A 21,342-nucleotide genomic window follows, 5' to 3' on the forward strand; every position below is an offset into this window, starting at 1 on the left:
TATGAAATAATTTGGGCTTACTATTATTGCCCAAAAATAACATTGAGATAACTAAGCGTAATTATATGTCATGGTGTGACATCCCATGACACATCTTGCAATTTTTAAAACCTCCCATAAAGATGGTAATTTTGTCCAGAAACAATATGATATTTTTTAAAAAGAGAGAATGTGTTGCTAGCACCTGAGTCGGTGTGTTGCTATAGAACCAGAGCGGGACTTTTAAACAGCCATATAGGTCAGGTCCTGGTAGATTAGCTGATTTCCTAAGCACTGATCCTGCCACCAAACCTGCAGATTTTTACTTTTTTTTACTTACATCAAGGAAATTGCAATTTTGTCAAGGATTTTCAGGTGGTCCAGCACTCAGGATATCAGCAGCAGCAAGAACTTGGGGCAGTGGTGGAAAGAGATACTGTCAGTCTCATCTGGCCCGCCAGATTAGGTTATGCACAAGAAGTTGGCTGTGTAATTTTTTCAATGTTATCTTGACCTAACCTGTGATTTTCAGCAAGCTTACCTGCAACAAATCACAGCCTTACTGTTGATTGGTAAGAGTGACTATTCAGAGAGAATGACATAGGTACTTTACTGTGCTCACCGCCACCACCACCCCGCCACCCCCACCTACCCACATCTCAGTTAAAAAGTTTCACAAATCGACCTGGATCCTTTCATCCCCAAGTAGTTTGAGAATTTTCCTTTCTCAACTTATTCAATCGTTTTACCAGTCCTTGGAAGTGAAACATATGGTTTTACTAATGCATTTTTCCGTTGGAGCTAAGAAACCTCAACTATTAGGTTGCTATAAGGAACAGACTTTTAGCCTCCTTTGCAGCCTGGAAACTATACAAAATATTACTAAAATTCAGATGTACAATGTTATTAAAAAGACAATGGAACCTTTTTATAATTAAATCTTATTGTAGCCATAACAAAATATCCCTTACTTGTGAGATGGCTGATTGAATATAGCTGATGAGGCGTTACTGACAGTTTAATGTAGTAAATTGAGTTACAGAACTTACTATATTGATTCAAAGACTCAATGTTCCAAAGAAGGTACCATATTCTCTTCCCTCAGGTTCCAACCAGCCTTGAACCTGACAGTAACATCAAAATTACTGTAATCCTAAAAGTGAGTAGCCAATTTTCTTCCCTTCCCCCTCCAGAAGGCATTGATTCCTGTTGGAGCACCGTACCATGGGCATTGGTTGCCCTAACATACTTCACCCAATTGCCCATTATTTGTGGGTAAACCTTGACAATAAGCGTCAACAGGCTACTCAACAGTATCACAGCTGAGTCTATCGTGTCCTCATCTGACATTCACACTTGCACACTTCAAGCAGGTATCACTGGATAGCACACAGGAGAAGGAACCTAGACTAATTTTGCTTTTTGGAGAACAGTGGCTCTGAGACCAACTGTAACAGCCCTACTGTCACCTTTGCTGATATGAGCTAACAGCACAGAGTGGCGATCAAAACAGGGATTTTCTTAGTCTATATGACCCAGCTATTCACTGGACAGACTTAATGAGTTACCAGGAGACCTCATGGATGATGAATTTTAATAAGCATTTTAAATATTCTAACCAAATCTCTTTTAGATTATAATGCCGTAGTAAGATTCTACTCCGAGTTTGCCAGCAGTAATCTAACAAGAATGAGGCAGTGCTGTTACAGTCTTTAATTGTTATTTAAATTTAATCGATCATTGCTCACTACGTTAACACAATAATGCTTCACACCACTAATGCTCGTAAGCCACAAGCAAAACATTATACTCTTGTCAGGTTTCTCTGGCAGGTTTGCTGATGTGCATGCCTCCCACGATTTGAAGTAAAAAACACATTGCAGCATCGATGACATCACTGAGCCGTGACTTTTACACGTCTCACCAGATTTTTTGATCCCCAGCCAAGCATGCTACAAACCTAGAACCTCCAGCCAAGCATGCTAGCATCCCAGAATCTCCAGTGCCCTCTCCTCATAAGGAGTGAAATGAGATGAATTTCCTTCAGTCTACATAAAGAAAGAAAAGAAAGACTTGCATTCATATAGCACCTTTCACAACTTCAGGACATCCCAAAGTGCTTAAAGCCAATGAAGAACTTTTGAAGTGTAGTTACTGTTGTAGTGTAGGATTTGTGCACAGTTAGGTCCCACAATCGGCAATGTGATAATAACCAGACAATCTGTTTCAGTGATGTTGGTTGAGGGATAAATATTGGCCAGGAGATTGGGGATAACTCCCCTGCTCTTCTTTGCAAGAGTGCCATGGAATATTTTACATCCACCTGAAAGGGCAGACGGGACCTCGCTTTAACGTCTCATCCGAAAGACGGCACCTTCGGCAATGTAGCACTCCCTCAGTACTGGCACTGGGAATGTCAAGTCTCTGGAGTGGGACTTGAATGTTACCATGGAGCCATGGCTGACACCCCACTATTGCCTGTTATGTGCAGCCTGATCGAATGAGGAATATGAACGACATTGTATGGTCACACAAGTGACCAGCCCAACAACTATTTTGTTAGTCTGTGAGTAAATAGCTACCCATTTTTGACAACATGTATGTTGTTTGTTGCATGCCACACTGAATGAGTCACAGCGCAGCCTCATTGGCATGGCAGCAATAGTGTGCCCTGTTAAACATGGGCATGTTGGTGCGCTTTCAAATTACACAAACAGTTGCCAGAATGCTGCATATATTTCTTCTGTGATGCTCCACCAAACTTACAGTGACTAGCTGTTTATATGTATTGTACTGTAATGCAAGATTTCAAAATTAAGCAAAGTGTGAGCATACTTACCGTGGCATAATTTCAGAGAGCGGCAAATTTATTCTTCACCTGCTCCCACGAGGGGTGCACAAATAAGACAGCATTGACTCTTTGAGTCACTTCCATTCATTTTGTTGTGCTGCTGATCTTCACAGCTGTAAAAGGACCATTTTTCTCTGCAGGACCTCCAAAGCTGTACACTGAAATGGAGCCATTCTGTTTCATTGATTTGTTCGACCATTTCCTTCCTTCAGCAGCAGGACAGTTTTAAGACTGACCAGAATCCCTTTAAGAGCTGCTAGTTCTGGATAATTCACTTTGAGCCTGGTATATTCCCAGCACGTCATACACTCTGTGTAATGATATCAGCAAATAGTGATGATATTTGTCTGTGTTTGATTACTTATGCCTTACAGCATATTTGTCTGTGTTTTTGATTACTTGTGCCTGACCAGCAGAGGTCATGTGAGAGACAAGCAGTCCAGAGGAGTTTTACTTTCAGTTTCATTCTAGATGCATCACAGCATAGTGTGTTCTGTAAAAAGCTGTAGAAAGTCTTGAACAAGACTTTAGATTAAACAACATTCTCTTTCAGAAATGAGTCTTTATTGAACCCAAAAAGAAATCAAAACATGATGTCAGAAGTGGCTGAAAGAGAAAAAATCTGAAGTTAGCAACTTGATGGGACAGTGAAAGCAGTTGTGGTAAGTAAGCGAAATCAGCTCTCCGCATATTAGCAAGCCAGAAGAGAACATTGTTGCTTACCATTAGAGAATAGCTAACGAAGTGAAAAAAATGGAAGGTTTACACCCACCGGCGACGCTTCAATTGACCGGTAATGTGGCTGAAAATTGGAGGAGATTCAAACAACGTGTAGGGTTGTATTTATCAGCAATCGGAGCTGACGATAAAAGTAATAAACAGAAATCGTTCGTGTTTTTACATGTAGTGGGTGATGCAGCGCTGGAGGTATATAATAATTTCATATTTGCCGTTGATGGAAACAAAATGAAGCTAGATAAAATAATGGAACAGTTTGAGGCCTACTGCATGCCTAAACGCAACGTGACCTTTGAGAGGCACAAATTTTTCATATGTGCACAGAAAATCGGCGAGACTATTGATCAGTATGTGACTGAACTGAGAAACCGGAGCAAATCGTGTGAATTTGGGCGACTCACAGACTCGCTGATAAAAGACAGACTGGTGTGTGGTATTCCAGATAATGATCTAAGGGAAAGGCTGCTAAGAGAGCAAGATCTAGACCTGGGAAAAGCCATAGCACTGTGTAGGGTTACAGAGACTGTGAAGTTGCAGGCAAAGGAGCTGTTCAGTGACAGTAGCTGCAACGTGGATGCAGTGAGAAAGCACGGATACAAACCGTTTACCAAAGAGCGCGCCAATGTGAAAAAAGAGACGTGGCCAGCAAACAAAAATGAAAGGGACAATCGGAAGTCATGTAGTCGATGCGGTACACAGCATCCACCAAGAAAGTGTCCAGCATATGGTAAAACTTGCTATAGTTGCAACAAGAACAACCATTATGCCCGTTGCTGCAAGAACCAAGTGCAACTAAGCAAGGTCCATGCAGTAGATGCAAGCGACATAGAGGAATTCTATGTAGATGTTGTGTCTGAAAACAAAAGAGAAGAAAGAGACTGGATGTTGACACTAAAAGTGAACGACATACACATTCCATTTAAATTGGATACTGGAGCACAAGTTAATGTGATATCAGAGACCGATTTTAAGAGAATTAGACCCAGACCAAAGTTACATGGAATACAAGTGAAAGTGACCGGATACTCAGGTACTGATATACCAGTGAAAGGAAAATGCATTGTCAAAGTAACACACAAGGACAGAGAGCACACGCTAGCATTAATTGTGGTGCCAAAGGATGTGCAAGCCATACTAGGTTTAAAAGCCTGTGAGAGACTGAACCTGGTAAAGAGAGTCCTTGTTGTGGAAAGTGAAAGAGAGACAGTCTATGATGAACTGAATGTTGCGTACACACCGGGTAAGCTGATGTATACAGCAGACACGTTGTCCAGAGCTGTTGACCCAAGTGAGCCCGCAAACACCACAATGGATGAAAAAGTGAACGCCTACGTGGACAAGATCACAAGTGCACTGCCCATAGCAGATGCAAAAATGGAGCTCATAAAGACTGAGACAAACAAAGATGAAACAATGAGACGACTGAGAAAAAGCATCTTGGATGGATGGCCCAACATGAAGCAAGACTGCTCACCTGATATAGCAGAGTACTGGAACTGCAGGGCGGAACTATCAGTGGTCGAAGACATCATCTACAAAGGAAGTAAAATAGTTATCCCAAAGAGTCTGAGAAGAGAGATGCTAAAAAAGATCCATGGAGGACATCTGGGAATCGAAAAGTGTAAGAAAAGAGCACGAGAGGTGATGTACTGGCCACGAATCAACCAAGATGTGACAAATGAGGTGTCAAACTGCACAATATGCCTGAAATATCGAGCAAGCAATCCGGTAGAACCACTAAAGCCACACCCAGCACCAGACAGACCTTACCAGAAGGTAGGCGCTGACCTATTCGTATGTCAAGGGAAGGACTATCTTGTCGTCACAGACTATTACTCCCTGTATCCAGAGGTTTGTAGACTGTACACCACCACTGCAGAAGCTGTGATAAGAAGTACGAAAGCCATATTCTCCAGTCATGGCGTGGCAAGCGAGGTCTTCACAGACAACGGACCCCAGTTTAACAATGCAAATTTCCGACACTTTGCCAAAGAGTGGGACTTTGTCCACACAACGTCAAGTCCTCACTATCCACAGTCCAATGGACTAGTGGAAAAATCGGTCCAGACAGTGAAAAGACTGATGTACAAGGCAAAAGACAGTGGAACTGACTTCTACCAAAGCATGCTTGTATACCGCACAACGCCGCTCGAGTGTGGTATGTCACCAGCCCAACTCCTGATGGGACGTCGGCTAAGGTCAAACCTACCCATCCCGGAGAACCTCCTGAAAACAAAAGAGGGGGAGAAAGTGAGGAAGTTCAAAGAACAACAGAAAGAAAAGCAAAAGTACTACTATGACAGAGGAACACAAAACCTACCTGAACTCCACACTGGTGACCAAGTAAGGTTGAAAGACAAAACAAACACATGGACTCAGAAGGGAACTGTCCTGAGTGAAGTTCAACCAAGATCATACACCATTCAGACAGATGAGGGTGCTGTTCTGAGAAGAAATCGTCGAGATCTTCTCATGGGACCAGCCACAGCAGGTCAAGAGACTGATACTGGTGAACAACCTGATCACACAGCTGAGAACCAATCATCTGAGGCAACAACTCAGATTCAAGGACAATCAATCAGAAAATCCTCAAGACACGTGAAGCCTCCTGAGAGACTCATTGAGCAAATTTAAGGACTATTGTTAAAGAAGGAAGTAATGTTATCTTATTCTTTCTTCAAGTTCTAGTGTATTGACATATTTCATGTGAACACACAAAGCAAGGGTAAAAAACCTTGATCATGATAATGATAATGTAAGTTCATTAAATGTTGTTAGTTAAAAGTAAAATACTTTTGTTTTAAGAAAGGGAGATGTAATGATATCAGCAAATAGTGATGATATTTGTCTGTGTTTGATTACTTATGCCTTACAGCATATTTGTCTGTGTTTTTGATTACTTGTGCCTGACCAGCAGAGGTCATGTGAGAGACAAGCAGTCCAGAGGAGTTTTACTTTCAGTTTCATTCTAGATGCATCACAGCATAGTGTGTTCTGTAAAAAGCTGTAGAAAGTCTTGAACAAGACTTTAGATTAAACAACATTCTCTTTCAGAAATGAGTCTTTATTGAACCCAAAAAGAAATCAAAACACTCTGCACTGGGAATGCTGCGATATCATGTAAATGAGCTGACCTTGCTTTATAGTGTGAGGTTAGCTTACAATACTGCAGGTGTGCACAGCGCTTGAACAGCAGCTATCCCACCAGCATTATGTCAGGACCACGTTATTGGTTCCTCTAAGAATGGCCAAAGTTGAAAAATGAAAAGCCCACGGATGGAATGGTGGGTTCTCTTCTAGTTATGTTTGAGGCACACTGTTGAATCTATGCAAGAGGCTTTACCCTGCATGTAATCTTGGAAGGTTTGGTACTGTTTGGTGTTACTTCGATAATTATTGCTTTTAATTTTCTGTTTAAGTATATAGCCGTAATATATTTATTTTAATGAGGAAACCTACCTTTTTAGTGGGCCTCACTGGCAAGGCCAGCATTTATTGCCCATCCCTAGTTGCCCTGAGAATGTGGTGGTGAGCTGCCTTCTTACAACTGAGTGGCTTACTAGGTCATTTCAGGGAACAGTAGAGGGTAACCACATTGGTGTGGGACTGGACTCACATATAGACCAAACCGGGTAAGGATGGCAAGTTTCCTTCCCTAAAGTACATCAGTGAGCCCATTAGGTTTTTACGACAATACAACAGTTTCATGTTTTAGTGATAGCAGTTTTATTTTATTTTTATTTTTAAACTGAATTCAAATTCTCAAACTCCTGTATATACTAATGACCTAGATGAAGGAATAGTGAGTTGTATGATGTTTGCAGATGACACGAAGTTAGGAGGCATAGTAAGTTGTGTGAATGGAGCAGAAAGCTGCAAAGGGACATAGACAGACTAAGTGGCCGGAATTTTCACAATCTGACGCGCTGGCAGCGGGGGAGCCCTGGAGCATGTGGGGAACCTGGCAGTTTCAGCAGCGCTTTTGTCAGTGGCTTTTTAATGAAGCCACTGCATTAGCATCAGACTTCTGGGTTTCCCGACCAACTAACGCGAGCGGGCGTGATGACGGCACACATGAGTCTATTTCAGCTGAACTATTTCAAGGGACCCTGCGAAGATGAAAGTTGAAGGATTGTCCAGGTGGAGGAACAGAGGAAGAAACTGCATTAACAGACTGCCAACATGGCAAGGCTGTACCTCGCTTAAATGATGCCTCCCTAGAGCTGATGCTGTGTTCTGCAAGGGCCCGCAGGGAGATTCTCTTCCCAAGCCGACTCCAGCACATCACTTCTCATACGTACTTATCTTGCAGGGGCACCCATTCCTATCTATCCAGGCACCCATAGCGCATCTTCACCATTCCAACTGCTTGCTTGATGACAGTTCTCGTAGTCATGTGGCTTTGATTATATCTCGCCTGGGCCTCATTGTTTGGGCTCCTAACAGGTGCCATCATGTACATCTTCAGGGGGTAGCTCTTGTCTCCAAGGAGCCAGACACTAATTCTGTTTCGCGGTCCAAAGACCTCTGGGAGGGTAGATTGGCACAGGATGAAAGCATGGCATCAGTCACCTGAGTGATGCATTTATGGGCAGCAGATTGCGAGATTCTGCAGATATCTCCTGCAGATCCCTAAAAGGAGCCAGAGGTAAAGAAATTGAGGACGATGGTGACTTTGACAGTAACTGGCAAAGCGTGCCCACCAGGTCCACTTGGAAGGAGGTTTTCTCCCAAGAGGCTGCAAATGTCTGCGACCACCTGACGTGATACCAATAGCCGCCTGAGGCTCTGGTGTTCCGACATGTCCAGGAAGCTGATCCTCTGCCTGTGTACCCTGTGTTGAGGGTATCGCCTCCTGTGGAGCGGCAGGTCAGTGAGGAGAAGGCTGCTGCTGCTCTTGCTGGTGCTTCTCCTGCTGCTTGTGCTGTTGCTGCTGCTGTTCATCTTGGTCCTTATCTGAGGTCCAAGGTAAAGCTGCATAAGCAGCGCCCATGCTGAACTAATGCATGACAGATGGAAAGTGTAGGTCAGACTCACAAAAATCTAAGGTAGCAGAAATTATCTCCAAAGTAGTGGAAATCAACTACAATGTAGTGAAAGCACACTCTCCAAAAGCCTTTCACTTAGGCAAGGAAGCAAGTGTGAGGTCTCAGTACTTATAGGATTATTATCCTGTCATTTGGCCAACCCCCTCAATTTGTGCTGTCATCTCGCCTTGCTTTCACTGGCAAGATCCAGGAAGCCCAGGAAACCTATGCACTCAGAGTTAAAGCTCAAATCTACAGTTAAAAAAGCTCCTAATTGCCTCTTAACATCTTTCAATTGCCAACCCACCTCTCCCATGGGGGTTTCCTCGCTCGCAGCCGAAAGCTCTGCAGTTAAAAGTGGAAGTCAGCGAGTTCGAGCCGGCTTCCCGACCCACTGTCAGTTTCATCCCTTTTAACCACCCGCAAGCTCCCAAACACACTCAGTTTTTTAGGTAAAAATTCCCCCAATTGAGTGGGCAAAACTATGGCAGATGGAGTTCAATCTGGAAAGGTGTGATTATCTGCTCTGGATCCAGGAATAATAAATCTGAATATTTTCTTTATGCTGAGAGACTAGTAGCTGTGGAGGAGCAAAGGGATTCGGTGTCCATGTAAACAAATCACTGAAAGCTAATGCGCAGGTACAAAAAGCAATCAAAACGGCTAACGGAATGTTGGCCTTTATTTCAATGCGGTTGGGATTCAAAAGTGAGGAGGTTCTGCTTCAGTTGTACAGAGTCTTGGTCAAACCCAACCTGGAGTACTGCGTTCAGTTTTGGACAACAAACCTCAGAAAAGGTCTTGGAAGGGGTTACAGCTCAGATTCACCAGAATGATACCAGGCCTTAAAGGGTTAAATTATGAGGGCAGGTTGTAGAAGCTTGGCTTGTATTCCCATTGAGTTTACAAAGTTGAGGGTGATCTAATCTAGATGTTTAAAATAATAAAGGGCTTCGATAGGGTAGATACAGAGAAACGATTTCCTCTAGTGGGAATCCAGACAGGAGAGCATAATCTTAAAAATAGAGCTGGGCCATTTACCAGTGAAATCAGGAAAAAAAAAATTTACACAGAGGTTAGTGAAAATCTGGAACTCGATCCTCCAAATGGCTGTGGATGCTGGGTCAACTGAAATTTTCAAGAGTGAGCTCGATAGATTTTTGTTAGGTAAGGATATCAAGGGATATGGATCAAAGGCGGGTAAATGACATTAAGATACAGATCAGTCATGATCTAATTGAATGGTGGAACAGGCTCGAGGGGCTGAATGGCCTATTCCTGTTCCTATATTCCATCATGGGATTTGAACTCACGTCCTTCGGATTACTAGTCCAGTAATTGCCCTCCAAGCTGAAGTGTGCATTTTTCAAGTTAAACCAGTCTGAATCAGATACACATGTGTCAGCTGAGATTCTAGCAGCTGCCATTTTGTTAGTGGTAATAATTTCCAAGCTTTAGTGACCTATTTCATTTCAGGCACATATGCAGGAAACTTAATCTTGCATTTGGATTAGCATTTTTTTCTGAGCACATCAGCAAGAATCCAATTATAAGTAACAACCTCCAGTACTTAATGCTGATTTATCTGAACCAGACTTTGGAGTAAGTACTTACAGGTAAAACCTATTAAAGTTCTGAATCCACATGCCAACCTTCAAGAGATTTCAAAAAATAATTTCTGGCTTTACTGAGGTCAGAACTTGGTGCAATTGAAGGATTCAGGGTTGAAATCTGGAGACAGCACCAGCACAATTCTGTCCAGACAACTCAACACAATCAGAACTGAGAATGAAGACCTAAAGACAGTTTTCACAGTAGATATAATATAAACTCCAAACATCTGGATTCATGCTAATCTTTATAATTGAAAGTTATTTTTATTTGGAAGGTGGAGATTAATTCTTAGCAGAAAATATGGGAAATACACAGTGGTCTAGAAATTTGTTTGCACAGCGCCTATTTTTCACGTGAAAAGTGGCGCTGAAGGGTCCAATACAGCTTGCAGTACACGTGTACTCAATCCATGCTGGAAGTGCGTTGTACACATTATTGGTTAAGGTGCCCTGTAGTTGACCAGGGCGCCTACCTGAAACTGGCGTTATGCCCAATGCCTATGCAGATTGGGGTCCTAACTCCTATTTCAGGCTCTTTTCCGAAAATAGTTCACGACTAACCACAACATGCGCAATGCATACTGCGGTCAGTTATCTCAGGGGAATTTATAATGGGGAACAAAGAAATGGCTGACCAATTAAATACATACTTTGGTTCTGTCTTCACAAAGGAGGACACAAATAATCTCCCAGAGATGTCAGGGAACATAGGCCTAGAAATTCAGTATAGCCACTTTTGGGGCGGTAAAGTCGGGCGGCCGCTAAAGTTTGCGCCCGGCACAAAGTCGTGCCCCCTTCGCCGATATTCAGTCGCATCGCCCCAAGAGGTTGCTGCTGCGCTAAAACAGGCGATGCACGACTATCTTTAGGTGCTAAGCCGGCGGTGCTGAGCGATACCCCCGAGGCCGGGCGCAGCGCAGGTGCGGCGGGTTCTTGATTGACGGCAGACACACTGGCGCCGGTCATCTCTTAAAGGGGGAGGGTGGATTTGTTTGCCTGCCACGCCCTGCACACTGCAGCCCTCAACCTAGGCCTGACCACTTCAGCTTCACCTGTACAACGCCCAGGACTATGGAGAAGGCCAGGGAGAGAGCGCAGCGCTTCAGCGACGGTGACCTGAGGCTGCTGGTTGGCGGAGTGGAGTGCAGGCGCCATGTTTTGTTCCCAGAAGGTGGCAAGAGGCTGCTGCCCAGCGCCTACCGGAAAGCCTGGAGGGAGGTGTCCAACAGGGTGTCTTCCAACAGCGTGGTTGCCAGGACTCCTGTGCAATGCCGGAAGAAGTTCAACGACCTCACTCGGGTTGTCAGGGTGAGTACCCTTTCCAGTGTCCTCCTCATCCTTGCATGTGCACCTCACATTATGGGCAAAGGGACCTGAAAGCCCTAATGGCCAGCCCTCATCCAGCAGCTATGGGACTGGCATGAAAATCAATTGCACATTCAGCACTTTACACACTGTCCAAGCTATTCGACCATGGGAGGCATTGCAGACAAGATCAGGGCTACACACTGTACAAGCTATTCGACCATGGGAGGCAGTGCAGACAAGGTCAGGGCTACACACTGTACAAGCTATTCGACCATGGGAGGCAGTGCAGACAAGATCAGGGCTACACACTGTACAAGCTATTCGACCATGGGAAGCAGTGCAGACAAGATCAGGGCTACACACTGTACTTAGAGGCCGTCCTCTCTCTTGCAGGCCAAGGTTGCGCACAACCGGCGCAACCGAACTGAGACCGGGGGAGGCCGTCCTGACCTCAAAGAGCTCTCCGACCTCGACCAGCGTGTGGAGTGCATTATGGTAGGCCGGCTGATTGGCCCCGTCGCCAGTGGAGATGCCGACCCTGTTCTGGGCACCAATGGTAAGGGCATCACCTTTTGGACCTCTCTCGTTCCACTTGCGCATCAGATCAGCATCCTTTGCCACTGTCCGACCAATGCTGTGAATGGCACCACTCATGCCTCCCTCGCTGCCGCCCTGTCCTCACTCTAAAGCTACTCTTGTGCCTTCCTGCTTTCAGATGGTGAATCGCCAGGTGAGGAGGCGGGCCCTCAAGCTGCCACTGTCAGCCCTTCGGAAGACGAGGAGGAGGAAGAGGAAGCCGGCCCATCAGTGCCACCCTCAGCCGCGCCAGCCCATGGCGATGTAGGGGACACGTCTTCCCTGGAGGGGAGCCGGGGGGAAGGGTCGGAGGAGAGTGAAGCTCCGGGGCCCAGCGGCCTGCAGCAACGTGGGAGGGGTGGGGAAGCTCGGTGGACTTCTCCCCAGAGGGTGAGTGCGGCCTCCAGTCCTGCGACGGTCAGCGCAGAGGAGGTGCGCCTCCTAGAGGAAATGGCCGTCCAGGCTGAGCGCAGGCACACTGAGCTCATGGCTGCAGTGGCAAGGATGCCTGACTCCATAGAGTGTCTGTCAAGGAGTGTGCAGCAATTCGGAGCAGCACAGGCCAGGAGTCTGCAACAATTCAGTGCAGCACAGGCCAGGAGTCTGGAACTATTCAGTGCAGCACAGGCCAGGAGTCTGCAGGACTTCGCGGCAGCACAGTCGGCTTCTAGCCAAGTGCTCAGTCGTGCCGTCCATTCACTGGCTGGTGTCATGCGGACACAGACCAGGGCCACATGGGCACTAACTGCTGCCACCCTCGCTGGATCAGCCAGGCATCGCCAGGGCACTCGCCGTGCAGCAGCAGCCCAGCAGTCTGTTCTTCAGCTGTTTGCTGCGCATGCTGCAGTGCTGGCCCGTGCGAGTGCCAGTGTCTCAGGCGACCAGCGAGCACCTGCGATCTGCCAGGTTGCCACCATTCCTGCAGCCGACACTGCCACTCCGCCATTGCAGCTGCCACGAGCTGCTGGACAGACTGCTGCCGCCCAGCCAGAGTTGGAGCAGTCAGCAGCCGAACACTCCAAGGCCAGAGCTGGTGCAGGCCGACCCCCAAGGGCATCTGCCGTCTCGCCATCTGCCCCTCAGCAGCCTTCCCCCAGCCTTGCTGCAGCCACTGGGCTCCCATTGAGGAGGAGCAGCAGGGCGGGCAGGGGCCAGGCAAGGATGCGCAAGGCATCGCCCTCGCAGGGCAAAAAGTAGAGGTATGCACAAATGCCTGGTGCTTGTTGTAAGGCCGACACTGGTGCAGTTGTTTTTGTGTAAGGCCGAGACTGGTGTCTTTCTTTCTTTTTGTAAGGCCGAGGCTGGTGTCTTTCTTTCTTTTTGTAAGGCCGAGACTGGTAGTTTTGTGTTTTTGGAGGGGGCTTCTCCACATGAGCATGTAATGTGGGAAGGGCAGAGGTTTTCAATAAATTATTGCTGTTAAATTGCAGTGTGCATGGATTTTTGGTTAAGTCCTGGTTGCCCTGCTCGGCTGAGGGCTTGTGGAGCGGCTACATTCATCTGCTGACATTGGCACAAGCCAGTCCCTGAGAGGGGGCCTAGAACCGACGTTCAATAAGCCGGCGACGGGCGGCCCTTGCACTTTCTGCCTCCCTCCTGTGCTGGTCCTCCTCCTCCTCCTCCTCCTCCTCCTCCTCAGGTGGTTCTCCAATCTGTGGTGGCAGTGGCTGAGTCCTGCGGATAGCCAGGTTGTGCAGCATGCAGCAAACGACCACAAAATGGGAGACTCGCTCCGGCGAATACTGTAGGGCTCCACCGGAACGATACAGACAGCGGAACCATTGCTTCAGGATGCCGATTGTTTGTTCGATGATGTTCCTGGTCACTTGATGGCTCTCGTTGTATCCCTCTTCAGCAGGGGTGCTGGGCGCACAGAGCGGGGTCATCAGCCAGGTACACAAAGGATAGCCTTTGTCCCCGATAAGCCATCCTCGTGGGTGAGGCTGTGCCTGGAACATGTCTGCCACAGAAGTCTGTCGCAGGATGAAGGCATCGTGGCTGCTGCCTGGAAAGCGGGCATTGACAGCTAGGATGAGCTGCCTGTGGTCACACACCAGCTGGACGTTCAGCGAATGGTAGCCCTTCCGGTTGCGGTAATCCTCGGCATTCTCCAGAGGTGCCCGCAAAGCCACATGCGTGCAGTCAATGGCACCCTGCACCATGGGGAAGCCCGCGAATGCTGCAAAGCCCATTGCACGCTGTTGCTGCTTGGCAAGGGCCATGGAGAAGGAGATGAACTGACGTCTCCTTTTGAAAAGGGCATTGGTCACCTGGCGGATGCAGCAATGCACGGCGAACTGGGAGATGTTGGCAATGTCCCCAGTAGCGGATTGGAAGGAGCCGGTGGCATAGAAGTTGAGAGCCACCGTCACCTTCACTGCCACCGACAGAGACGTCCTGCTCCTCAGCTGTGGCTGCAGATCACCGCCAAGCAGCTGGCAGATCTCTGTGACCACGTCCCTTCTGAATCGCAGCCTCCGAACACACTGCTCGTCAGACATGTTGAGATAGGAGAACTGCTGGCGGTATACCCTGGGTGGGTAAGGCCTCCTTTGCCGACGCCTGTTGCCCCCTCTCCATCTAGCCAGGGCTGCCACTCTCTCACGCCGTCTGTGAGCCCTTTGGATGTAATTGAGAAAGCCAGCATTGACACCCATTGCAGCCCCCATAATATGCTGGCAAACAATGAGATGTCAATGAAGGCAAAGACTAGTGGAAAGCTGTGGCCTGAAGCCAGAAGTACCTGTCCGAGTGTTGGGCCAAAGCAGAAAGCTATCTACCTTGGTCTCTCTCCAAAGATCCATTTCTCAAGAGGGAGTGCTGCGAAATGGCAGCCTTTTATAGTGCAGGAGGAGTGCCCTTTAATTTGCGCCCCCCGCATCGGCTGAGCACCGTTCCACTCTAACAGTCGCTAGGGGTGCCAGGCGCACAATGGGGCGTTGCCACTGAAGTTCCGGCTGGGGGCGCACAAAGGGCGTTGCACGAGGAAATGACGTCATGATCTGCACGCGCAGCTGAGCGCGCACAAAGACTTTGTGCCGCCGCTAAATCTCTAGTGAAGTTGGGGCGAGGCGCAGTTCGCGCTGCGCCCGGGCGCTACCCGCCTAGCGCCCGACATCTACTCCTCCTAAGGTGCTAACGGCTGGCGCAACCAACTGAATTTCTAGGCCATAGGGTCTAATGAGAGGGAGGAACTGAATGAAATCAGTATTTCAAGGGAAATGGTATTAGGGACATTGACGGGATTGAAGGCCGATAAATCCCCAGGGCCTGATAATCTACAGCCTAGGGTACTTAAGGAAGTGGCCCTAGAAATAGTAGATGCATTGCTGGTCATCTTCCAAAATTCTATAGACTCTGGCACAGTTCACATGGATTGGAGGGTAGAAAATGTAACCCCACTATTTAAAAAAGGTGGTAGAGAGAAAACGGGGAATTATAGACCGGTAAGCCTGACATCGATAGTGCGGAAAATGCTAGAGTCCATTATAAAAGATGTAATAGCAGAGCACTTGGAAAACAGTGACAGGATCGGACAAAGTCAACATGGATTTACAAAAGGTAAATCGTGCTTGACTAATCTACTGGAATTTTTTGAGGATGTAACTGGTAGAATAGATAAGGGAGAACCAGTGGATGTGGTGTATTTGGAGTTTCAGGAGGCTTTCGATAAGGTCCCGCATAAGAGATTATCGTGTAAAGTTAAAGCACATGGGATTGGGGGTAAGGTACTGACTTGGATAGAGAACTGGTTGGCAGACAGGAAGCAAAGAGTTGGAATAAACGGGTCTTTTTCCGAGTGGCAGGCAGTGACTAGTGGGGTACCGCAGGGATCGCTGCTAGGACCCCAGCTATTCACAATATATATTAATGATCTAGACGAGGGAACTAGATGTAATATCTCCAAGTTTGCAGACAACACAAAGCTGGGTGGGCGTGTGAGCTGTGAGGAGGATGCAGAGAAACTCCAGTAGGATTTGGACAGGTTGGGTGATTGGGCAGATGCATGGCAGATGCAGTATAATGTGGATAAATGCGAGGTTATCCACTTTGGTGGCAAAAACAGGAAGGCAGATTATTATCTGAACGGCAATAGATTGGAAGAAGGGGAAGTGCAACGAGACCTGGGTGTCCTTGTGCACCAGTCGTTGAAGGTAAGCATGCAGGTGCAACAGGTGGTTAAGAAGGCAAATGGTATGTTGGCCTTCATAGCGAGAGGATTCGAGTACAGGAGCAAGGATGTCTTGCTGCAGTTGTACAGGGCCATGGTGAGACCACACCTTGAGTATTGTGTGCAGTTTTGGTCACCTTATCTAAGGAAGGATGTTCTTGCCATGGAGGGAGTGCAGCGAAGATTCACCAGACTGATACCTGGGATGGCAGGAATGACGTATGAGGAGAGATTGGGTCGATTGGGCTTATATTCGCTGAAATTTAGAAGAATGAGGGGGGATCGCATTGAAACTTATAAAATTCTAACAGGACTAGACAGACTAGATGCAGGAAGGATGTTCCCGATGGCGGGGCAGTCCAGAACCAGGGGTCACAGTTTAAAGATAAGGGGTAAGCCAGAGATGAGGAGGAATTTCTTCACCCAGAGAGTGGTAAACCTGTGGAATTCACTGCCACAAAAGGTAGTTGAGGCCAATTCATTAAATATATTCAAGAAGGAGTTAGATATATTTCTTAAGGCTAAAGGGATCAAGGGATATGGGGAGAAAGCAGGGACAGGGTACTGAATTTGGATGATCAGCCATGATCTCATTAAATGCCGGAGCAGGCTCGAGGGGCCGAATGGCCTACTCCTGCTCCTATCTTCTATGTTTCTATGAACAAACAGCTAAACTCTGTCTCTAAAAGGCTACCACCAAAACTGTAAGTAAAAAATCATGAATGTGGAGTCAAGAGGAGCTGGAATTCTCCTCCTGGCTCCACATTACAACTGTGGGTCACTGACTGTGACAACTTACAACCCTCCCTAATTGTCTTCCATCCCCTCTGGACTTACCTGCTACCTTTGGCTGGCATCTCAGCAGCCAATCTCACTCACCCTCCATGACTGGCGAGCTGCCTCCAGGGCCACGAATAAAGCTCACGTACAATATAGTGAGGCCAGCCAACCAATTTCACATGGTCCCGCCACCGGTCTCTTTAGCTGTGTGCAGCGTGCACCGTATCCAGATCACCTCCGAACCGGGGCATGATCCGGATACAGTGGGCAGGATTTTCATTGGGCCGTGGAGGCGGGATTGGAGGCGTGTGGGGGGTTAAAATCCTGAAATCGGGGAGCACGAACCCATCCCGCCGCCTCCATGCCAGTTTCAAAGGAGGCGGGTACCCGACCCGCACTGGGACCCGCCTCCCCGAGGCGGGAAGGGGATTAGTGCCAATTAACTGCCCTAAGTGTGGGATTCCCGACGGCTCCAAACCACACCAAGTTAGCGAGGTGGGCCGTCGGGCTGAAGGACTTGGAGGGGTCGAGATGTCCGGTGTTCAGGTGAGTGATGGGTGCATCAGTGCAGAGGTAAGTGTGTTTGGTGTGTTTAAAGTGTTTAAAGAAGTTTTACTTACCTTTACAGCCTTTCTTCCTTCAGGCCTCGGGAGTCCCTCATCTCACCGGCAGAGAAAGCAGAATGGCCGCGATCTGTCAAAAATTGCAGCATTCAGCTTTCTGTTCTGGGGAGATCTCTAATTCATCTTGAGAGGAAGGAATTAACTTGTAGTACAGATTGTCAGTGTTTGACAGCTTCAAACAGCTGTTGAACGCTGATATTTCATCTGTCAAAAGGTCTTGACAGATGAAATATCAATCTGTGACATCACCTGTTGCCGGGTGGCCCTTAATTGGCCTGCTGAGCCCACTGGGCAGGCTCAACAAGGTCAATCAAGTCAAAATCGTTGGCTAGAACTCGATGGAGGCGGGACTACAACCCCAAAAGTTGTAGTCCTGCCTCCTCCACGGCTTCTCAATGAAAATCCAGTCCAGCATGTCCAACAGTATCTTTAAGAGAAATTAAAACAGAAAATTCCAGGAAACATTCAGCAGCTCAGGCAGCATCTCTGGAGACAGAAACGTTTCAGGCCAATGACCTGTCATCAGAACTCCATCCAGCCTGACCGGCTGAGTGTTTTCCAGCATTTTCTATTTTATTTTTAAACATAGAATTACAACGAATTTACAGCACAGAAACAGACCATTCAGCCCAACTGGTCTATGCCAGGGTTTATTTGCCATGCGAGCCTCTTCCCACTCTACTTCATCTAAGCCTATCATATCCTTCTATTTCTTCCTCCCTCATGTATTTATCTAGCTTCTCCTTAAATGCTTCTAATGCATTTTATTTCAGATTTCCCAGCATCCGCAGTATTTTGCTTCTGTAAAGAGAAGATGGCATAATGTTTCCAAAGATAGGTAGACCCTTCATCAGAACTTCTTTATTTTCAGCATTTGCGATTTTTATTTCAGATTTCTAGTATTTGCAGTGTTTTCTTTTTATCTCCTTGGCCGCAGATGGTTTCAGTTTTATCAATCAAAATGCAGTCTTCAAGTAAGGTAAAAATGTGCTTGCATAAAGACCTGGAAAGTTCACCTCTGGTTAGTTGGCATTAGGCTGAGCATGAAATCAGCGTATTTTCTGATCCTGGATAGCACGTCAGTATTCAAACCCACCTCTAGAGCTTACAACTGGGCTGGGACTTGTTGCCTTTGAATGCCAGGATCAGCATCCAGGCCAGAGAGGATGCCAATCATGGTTGAGATTAATGGCAGCTTGCTAGGGAAGGTCTATCTGCCTATTTGTTACTTTGGGTGACATTTTTGCTTTGTTTTACTTACTGCATCATCCAGCAATTTTCCTGCACTCTTCTTTCCAGGAGATTTAGTCGGAGATGGAGACGGGGGAGGTGCAGAATGAGACTCCTCCTGTTCGATTTCTTTTTCTAATTTGACCAGTCCTGATGGTTCTACTCCAAACCTGGATTGCAAAAGAAAGCAGTTCATCTGTCATGTACTGTTAAATGAATAGACATAAACAAACTCAAGCTTCCATTTGCAGGAAAGTTAACTCAATCTCGATTTGGTTGTATGGGTTGGTATAAGTCATCTGTGCTAGAGAGTACAATTTTAATTTAATTGTTTCCATTCATGTATAATGCTTGCCAAAATTAGCATTACTTTTTGAAACCTCAGTGATACTGACATGATAGACACTACACAGGGATGGAAGCAATTATACAAAAATGTACATACTGGGAAAAAAAAATAATGGTTCACACATTTTAAACGTCATTGTCAGATTAGTGATGATTGCACCAAAGTATATTCAATTGAAAGGTTAAAATAGCTTATAAGCTCAGGATGCATCCAACACTGTACCATATATAACAATGTAGCAGTGACTACATGAAACTGCAGCACTGAAAAATCACAAATCACACTGTGGCTACGGGCTGATAATGAGCTGTTAGGCAGCTGTAGCATTACCTTGCACAACAGCTGCTGCTGCTTGATACTATCAAGCTCTGAGCCAAGATTTCTACTCGGCGTCCATTGTGCTTAATAATGCACTTTGGAAACCCAGTTGTGCTTTTAGGCTTATCAAAGGCCACTAAAAAGGGAAAATAACAAAACATAGCTCCATATGCTCAGGACCCACGTGAAATATTTTCTGCGTAACTGTCAGTGGCCCTTTGCTAGGTCCTGGGAGAGGGAGAGGGGTAAGTGATCGGGATGGAGTGGGACGGCCCAGATAGGGGGGGAAGTGATCAGGAGGGAGGAGAGCTATCAGGACCGGATGGGGGAGCTGTCGGGAGAGGAGGGGGAAGCAATCAGGAAGGAGGTGGGGTAACCAAGAGAGAGCTGAGCAGGACCAGCAATGGTCTTCAGGACTACAGTGGAGCCAGGGAGGAACACTCCTGCTCCTTCTGGCTCCACATTCAGGTAAGTCTTTTTTTTTTAAACTTACCTTTTCTGTGGCGGCCTCCAGCAGTCCGTTTAAGGACTTCTGGTTTAAGTAGCATGTAGACCATACTTTCCTGTTTGGCGCCTGAAAACCAGGCACTGCGCCATCGAATTCCTCGGCCAATCTGTTTTTGTTGAGTTTTGAGAATGATGGGAAAAACACCTGTCATCCCTTTGGCATGCCACTATAACAGTTTAAATATTAAACCTAAATTTTGCTAGATCATTAGAAAATTTTAAGGAAATAAATCTAGCAATTTTTAACACTCATGAATGCACTGCCATAAGTTTTTGAATGTATGTAACAGACCTGAAAAAAGTGACTCGTTGTTTGTACAGTATTAGGAAAGCAATTTATTGCATCCCCTGTTCAACACTTCCTAAGTCTGAACAATTGATTATTCAACCCATTACTAAAATGAACTTTAACATGTGTCTGGTGACTCAACTCTATTACTGGCTGCAAACAAAAATCGGCATTGACATGTGGCACTGACTCAACCATTTCAATTTGTTTGCTATTTTTACTGCAGCTGAAGTAAATAAAGGATATCTTCTTTTTATCCATTTGTCAGACTCAGGGTGGCACAGCAGATTGGTACTTCATGCACTGCATGCCCCATGACATTTAGGTCTACAATTCCTTCATGGTGAGTTTCAAATCTCAGCCACGCCTCCAGGAAGAGTGGAGCCAGGCATTTCAGAAAAAAATGGCAAAGTAAAAAAATCAGTGGATAAGACATGTTATCGACCATGTTGAGCTCCCACCTTCATTATTCCTCATTCTCTACTGCATCATGGAGAACAAATGGACATTGCCTGTTGATTTATGCCTCACTATAATAATGTTACGTACCACTTATCATCACTGAATGTGTGAACAACGTTGTATAGTATCCTACAATAATATATTTTATAGGGATGAGAACATTGTGGGTCTGTCTCAGTGAATGAATCCTAATATACTGTCACCCTTTTATACTGTTTGTGTGGTTAACCACAGCATGCAGTATATGAAATGGAGAGTTGTGTTTATAAGGTTTATCTGTGTATCATATGTTTTATGTGCCCTAGATATTTTATTACTGTGCCCTGGATAGGATTGATTTTCCACTCTCCACCCAGCCTTGCCTTGGTGGGTACAAATCAGATAGAGCGCACCTTAAATGTTTTCTGCCCAACCTGACCTCAATCCACCTATATTTAGAGATTCAGATCATTAACCCAGGCCCAATGCACACTGGCTGTATGTCAGCTCTTGCCACGGCTTTGCACCAGTAAATGAAATGG

At 46.2% G+C, this 21,342-nt stretch overlaps 1 protein-coding gene across 5 annotated transcripts in view; it reads right to left on the reverse strand.

Annotated features, from left to right (window-relative positions):
• gas2a (growth arrest-specific 2a) overlaps window positions 1–21,342 on the reverse strand; it is a 271,414-nt gene that overhangs the window by 104,199 nt on the left and 145,873 nt on the right. For all 5 annotated transcript variants that reach the window (XM_086008134.1, XM_086008135.1, XM_086008138.1 and 2 more), the window contains one exon: window positions 18,928–19,066. In XM_086008134.1, the coding sequence (XP_085864260.1) occupies window positions 18,928–19,066 (139 nt within the window). The remainder of the gene's footprint in view (window positions 1–18,927; window positions 19,067–21,342) is intronic.

Source organism: Somniosus microcephalus, chromosome 15 (genome assembly GCF_052327205.1).
Source record: "Somniosus microcephalus isolate GS21.2 chromosome 15, FLI_Smic_1.0, whole genome shotgun sequence".
In the NCBI taxonomy this organism is placed as follows: Eukaryota; Metazoa; Chordata; class Chondrichthyes; order Squaliformes; family Somniosidae; genus Somniosus; species Somniosus microcephalus.